The sequence below is a fragment of the Echinops telfairi genome, unplaced genomic scaffold (genome assembly GCF_000313985.2).
Source record: "Echinops telfairi isolate 266 unplaced genomic scaffold, ASM31398v2 ScPeMD7_7417;HRSCAF=8455, whole genome shotgun sequence".
Classification (NCBI taxonomy): domain Eukaryota; kingdom Metazoa; phylum Chordata; class Mammalia; order Afrosoricida; family Tenrecidae; genus Echinops; species Echinops telfairi.
In genome coordinates, this window is record NW_022111317.1 from 3,304,222 (window position 1) to 3,309,984 (window position 5,763).

The following is a 5,763-nucleotide window of genomic DNA, read 5'->3' on the forward strand; positions in this document are numbered from 1 at the left end:
ACCAGGCTGGGGGCCATACCGAGCAACACAGCTGGCCAAGGGCAATCAGGGAGCCAGGAGCTGGCCCGGGAGTCCCTGGTCTCTGTCAGCAGTAGTGCAGGGTGGCCGAGGAGGGCTGGAGGGCCAGGGCTCTGGACTTTTAGCCCTGGCACGCTTCAAAGGTGAGTGGGCATTACCCTGGAACGGGAGGGAGGTGACTGGCCAGACTCCAGGGGGTTCCAGGGGAGGACAAGGTGGAGCTCTGAGCAGGCCTCCCCAGGAGCCTCGGGGTCTCACCTCCAGGCAGCAGCATGTAGCTGTCCCCTTCCCCACTAAACTGCTGAAGCCTGAAGCCAACAGGGGCCCTGTCTACCTCGTTCCTGTCACACAGCACCAGGGCCACACCAGAGGACCCCTACGAGGTGAAGAGGGCCCGGGAGCTGAACCAGTTGCTGGGGCCCAAAGCCTCCGGCCGGGCCTTCGACTTCATCCTGGATCTGCACAACACCACGGCCAACATGGGGACCTGCCTCATCGCAGACAGCGTCCACAACGTGTTCACCATGCACCTGTGCCGGCACCTGCAGGTAGCCTGGACCCTGGCATCCCCACCCCCACCCTGGACCATCTGTCCTAAACCAGTTCCCCCCTAGCCTGAGGGACCTGCCCCCTGCAGAGTCCCCTGACCTCTGATAGAGTCCTCCAAGAGGCCAGTGAGACAGGGGTGCCCTGCTTCCTCCATCCCGCCTCTAGCCTCAGTTTCCCCTCCCGAGTAAGTCGAGTCCCTGAGCCGCCCTTCCCTCCTCCAGCTGCAGACCCCCGATATGCCCTGCCGGGTCTTCCTGTACCAGGCTCCGGGAGAGGAGACCTACAGCATTAATTCGGTGGCCAAGAACGGAATGGGTGGGCCACTGGGCTTTGGGGTGTGGGCGGGGCCCGGTGTCGGGGGCGTGGTCATGGAGGGGCGGCTCTCATGGAGGGCAGGGTCTGGAGATCAGGGGCGGAGCTTCTCAAAGGAGGGTGTATGCATAACGGGCTCTGGGATATGGGTGGGGGTCGAGGGTGGGGCGTGGTCAGGGAGGGGCAGCTGTTGTTGAGGGGCGGGGTCTGGAGGCCAGCGGTGGGTGGAGCCTCTCCAAGGAGGGGCGCCTACCTGAGGCTTTGCGGACCCCCCAGCTCTGGAACTGGGCCCCCAGCCCCAGGGCGTGCTGCGGGCTGACCTCCTCTCCAGGATGAGGTCTCTGGTGGGGGCAGTGCTGGACTTCATCGAGCTCTTCAACCAAGGTGGGTGTCACCCCACTCCCCCAGCCCTCAGCACCTGCGGGGAAACAGGCGTGGGGAGGAGAGGGCCTGGTTGGGAGGCAGATGGCCTCACATGCTGCCCCCACCCAGGCACAGCCTTCCCAGCCTTTGAGATGGAAGCCTACCGAACCGTGAGCCACGTGGATTTCCCACGCACGGAGGAAGGGGACCTGGCAGGCACAGTGCACCCTCAACTGCAGGTGTGGAGTGGAAGGGGGTGAGATCCCTGACGTCACTGCCTGGACGTGGGGGCGTTCAGGAAAGTGGGGAACCTGATGTGGGAGTCTCCCTGAGGGCCTCTGCTCCGTCATCCCAGCCCACCCCAGCGCCTGCCTTGCCAGGCCCCTCCTGCCTTCCTCTGGCTCTGGGGGGCCACAGTGATCCGTGGGTACCTGCGGAGGGCGCCAAGGGCACCTGCTGGACAACCTGCCTCCCCCCACCCCCAGAAGACAGAGGGAGGGCGGGATGTGGAGCCCAGCCCATCTGCCCATTCGCCTTACTTTTCATTTGTTTCCTCCTGCGGGGCCTTCCCTTTCTGAACGGTCCTGGGAGGGGGCGGGAGAAGGGTGGGAGAAGCCGGGCAAGGTAGTGGTTTCACGCTGTGCTGCTAACAGAAAGATCAGCAGTTGTAGTCCAGGGGCCGCTTCCCAGGAGGAAGATGAGGCTCTCTGCTCTCATAAAGAGTTACAGGCTTGCAAACCACAGGGGCAGTTCTCTGTCCTGAAGGGTCGTTATGAGTTGTAGTCAACTCGATGGGGGTGAGTTTGGGGGCGGAACAGGCCAACCAACTGCTGTTCTGACTGATGCCACACGGGGCGCTGTTGACGAGGCTCCGTGTGGTCGGGACCTTGTTCCCACTGGGCCTCAGGAGGGAGGTGCCCACGCTGGACACCAAAGCCTTAGCTCCCTAGTCCTGGGCAGTGGGTTCAGGGGGTTCAGAGGTAGCCACCTGGCCCTCCTCATCCAGCTCCAAGGAGCACTCTGTGGGGCCCCCCCCCCCACTCACCTGCTGGTGGGACTCTCAGGTGGGGACCGCGCAGTATCAGAGGTGATGAAGTTCCACAAGGTGATCTTCCATCTCAGGGTTCCCCCCGCCCCCCCCCAAATGGCCACCGCCTCTCCCACCACCCTTGCCCCTCTTCCTGGCAAGCAGACACCCCCACCCCACTGCGCCAGCCTCAGGGTGACACAGATGAGACTGGCTACTGCCCGAGGCTCAATGGAGCTGGCCACTAAAAGAAAGAAACTGCGGGGGAGAGAATGTGATAGTCCAGATTTTTAAAAGCGGACCCAACCAACAATCGTGGCAAAACTCAGAATTGGCTTGGGCTTTTCTGAACTGCCTTTGTTGCGGCTTTGGGTCCTATTGGGCGGCTTTATCTCGCTGGCAACGGCTTTGTGGGACGGGCCAGCACCCTGTCAAGTCAGTGGAGGGTTAAGCCCGCCCACCCACTCTCCTTGGAGGTGGTAAGTAAGAGCAGTCATTTGGGGTGATTTCTCCCAGAATCTAAGAGCACATTTAATAAGTTTTTCTATCATGTTGACCGTGTGCCGGAGACTGGTCTAAGAAGTACCAATGTATCAGCACATTGAACGTAAGCCTCCCGGTGATCAAGGGGATCGAACGTAAGCCTCCGATGATAGAGGAGTCCTCGTGGTCCCTGTTTCACATAGGAGGAGAAAGCTGAGGAACAGAGAGGCAAAGGGACCTACCCAAGGTCACACAGCTAGTTAGGATTTAAACTCAGGCTTCAAAATCTGTGCCCTTCACCGGTGGGTGGGGAGCATTTGTTCATGAGAAGTCTGTCCTCTGGTGTACCCCTCTCTAGGCACCTTCAGACACCCAGTCCCAGATGAAGGAGGGGTGACAGGGTGGGAAGTGAGAGGGAGGGGTGCAGCCAGGCGGGACACAGGGCAGCCCCAGCACCTTGGCCTTCACCTCCCTAACGCCCCCACCCCCCAGGACCGGGACTTTGAGCCGCTGCAGCCCGGGGCACCCATTTTCCAGATGTTCAGCGGCAAAGACGTGCACTATGAGGGGGAGGCCACCGTGTACCCCGTCTTCATCAATGAGGCCGCCTATTATGAGAAGGGCATCGCCTTCATGCAAACAGAGAAGCTCTCCTTTTCCGTGCCTGCCTTGCCCGCACTGACCCCCGCCCCCACCCCAGGACCCTAACCCGCCACAGCTGGGGGCCCTAGGCGCTTCCCACTGAAAGAAGGGGCCGGAGACAAAGTCCCAAGTCCACTGCACCCTTAGCCACCTGCTTTGCAACATATCCCTTGCCACCCCACCCTGGGCCTCAGTTTCCCATTCTATAAAGCCGTGAATGCTCAAGGCTCCAGGGCCGTGTCTTCTGTCCTGCGTGGCTCCTCTCTGGCTGGGAGAAGGGAGGCCTGGCCTTCGGGCTGGCGCTGTGTCCTGGGGTCAGCGGGGGTTCTCTGTGCCCATAGCTGTCCAGAGCACCCGACAGCAGGCCCCATGGTGTGAGGCACACTCAGAGGGCCATCCCAGGCTCCCAAGGGTGGCTATGGCCTAGGGCGGGGCTTCTGCCGCCTACAATTCGGGGCCCAGAGCTTCAGTGTGGGCAAAGCGGGGGCACGTGCTTGTGTGTATGCATTCATGTGTGGGTGCACTCTATTGTGTGTCTGAGTGTTTCTGAGGGCCTTTGCACCTGGGCTCCCTCCAAGGGATCCGAGTGTGGCCGGAAGCCCAGCCCAGAGAGGCCTTTCTGGGCATGTCACCCATGCACATGAACTAACATGTGTGTACAACTGCCAGTGCCCACCAGGACTCAGGGTGAGTCAGGACTGGGGCAAGGAGTGCAGCCCTGCCTCCCCCAGGCCAGCCTGTGCAGCCACCAGGACACAGGGCTGGGACAAAGGGACACCCGCTCTTCTCTCCTACCCACCACTGGGCCCCTCACCCAGCCCCTCCACCAGAACCCCAGGGCACACTTCCTGGCTGGACAGCAGGGAGCGGCTGCTCTCCAGGCACCCCCTCCCACACACCCCTCCTCCACCCTGCCTGCCCATCCGTCTCCCCGAGGCCAGGGCTGCCACGTTGCCACTGGTATTGAGCAGAGAGATGAGAAGGTGTGAAAGATATGGGGGCACCAGGGACGGGCTGGCAGGCAAGATGGATGAGGGGGCAGGGGGCCAGGTGGCGCCTGGGGTGGAAGGGGGCTGGCGGGGCGGGGATGCATGAAAGGTGTGCCTGGTGAGTTGGTGAGCTCACACACATGCACATCTTGCCAACCCATGGATCCCGGCTGGCCCACCCCAATGTCTGAGTGAGGGGCAGTCCCACCCTGATGTCTGAGTGGAGGGGAGCCCCCACCCCGATGTCTGAGTGGGGGGAGCCCCCACCAGCTCCTCACTGCCCCATGTGGACAGTGGGACATGGTGACAGGCCATACCCCCTGGGTGGTCCTGGCCGCTCTTGGGCCTGGATCCACAACCACAGAGCAGTGCCCTCCCCACTGGAGGCGGCCTCCCTCCATGCGGCTGCGTGGGTCTGTGCCAGGGGTCACTCTCTGCCTGTCACAGGCCTCTGAGGGCTGTGACCTGGGACACAGGGGCCTGAACAGCAGACACTCCTGAGCTGGAAGGAGAGGGGTCTGCCCCTGGGCATGGGGCTCAACCCTGGGCCCCTCCTGACACCCCTCAGGTCCCCTCTGGCAGCCCCACGTCCCCAGCACCACACACAGAAAGGTTTGGAGTGGCCATGCTGGTCTTGGGTCTACCTATCCATGGCGCCTCTGCTGATGGGCTGGCCTGAGAGGCTCCTTGGGCCTACGACAGAGCTCAAATGACCGGAGGGCACCCTCCAGCAAGGGGCTGGTGTAGCTTGGGGGAGCCGGCCCCTGCCACACACACACCTAGCTTCTGACCCCATGGGTCCCCTGCACACCTGGCCCAGGCCAGCAGAGGGCTGGCTGGAGGAGGCGCAGGCGCTGTACCAGCTGCAAAAGTGCAGACACCCACCTCAGGGGAGTCAGCCCTCGGTGGCCTCTGTCTCCCTTCTGACCCTGATGGGCCCGTGCAGCACCATCCACTAACAGAGGCCCCCAGCTTCAGGATGAATATGGGGGCGGGCATCTGCTGCCCCTGCTGGACTAGTCTGGGCACCATCCCCCTCATGCCAGACCCTGGAGCAGAAGAGACCGTGCTGCCTGCTCAGGCTCCCCAGCGAGTGTCCACCAGGAGGCTGCTGGCCACCCTGGCCCTGGGTCAGGGGTCTGAGCCCTGGTGAGAGGGTGGTGGTCTCTGCCACTCAGCCCTGATGCTGCTGCCTCCCCACCACCTCCCCGAGGCCCCGCCAGCCATCCTGGAGATGGCCCCCGCCCTGCCCATCGATCCGAATGGCTGGGGGCTCTCTGCTGGGGAGGGGAGGAGCGGGGAGGGGGGTTTTGCAACGTCACACAGTCCCCTCCTGAAGCCAGCCCCTGACAGTGCAGGCTGAGAGGGCAGTTTGGAGGG

The 5,763-nt window shown here is 62.8% G+C and overlaps 2 protein-coding genes across 2 annotated transcripts in view; both read left to right on the top strand.

Moving 5' to 3' along the window:
• Nucleotides 1-3,619, top strand: part of ACY3 (aminoacylase 3) — a 4,930-nt gene extending 1,311 nt beyond the window's left edge. Inside the window, exons 3-7 of the mRNA XM_004713726.2 lie at nt 353-566; nt 789-882; nt 1,156-1,263; nt 1,372-1,481; nt 3,245-3,619. Coding sequence (XP_004713783.1) covers nt 353-566; nt 789-882; nt 1,156-1,263; nt 1,372-1,481; nt 3,245-3,460 — 742 coding nt within the window. The 3' untranslated portion in view covers nt 3,461-3,619. The remainder of the gene's footprint in view (nt 1-352; nt 567-788; nt 883-1,155; nt 1,264-1,371; nt 1,482-3,244) is intronic.
• A 1,749-nt stretch (nt 3,620-5,368) lies between these two features.
• The window catches only part of TBX10 (T-box transcription factor 10), a 5,592-nt gene continuing 5,197 nt past the window's right edge, over nt 5,369-5,763 (top strand). The window contains exon 1 of the mRNA XM_004713725.2: nt 5,369-5,513. Coding sequence (XP_004713782.1) covers nt 5,369-5,513 — 145 coding nt within the window. The remainder of the gene's footprint in view (nt 5,514-5,763) is intronic.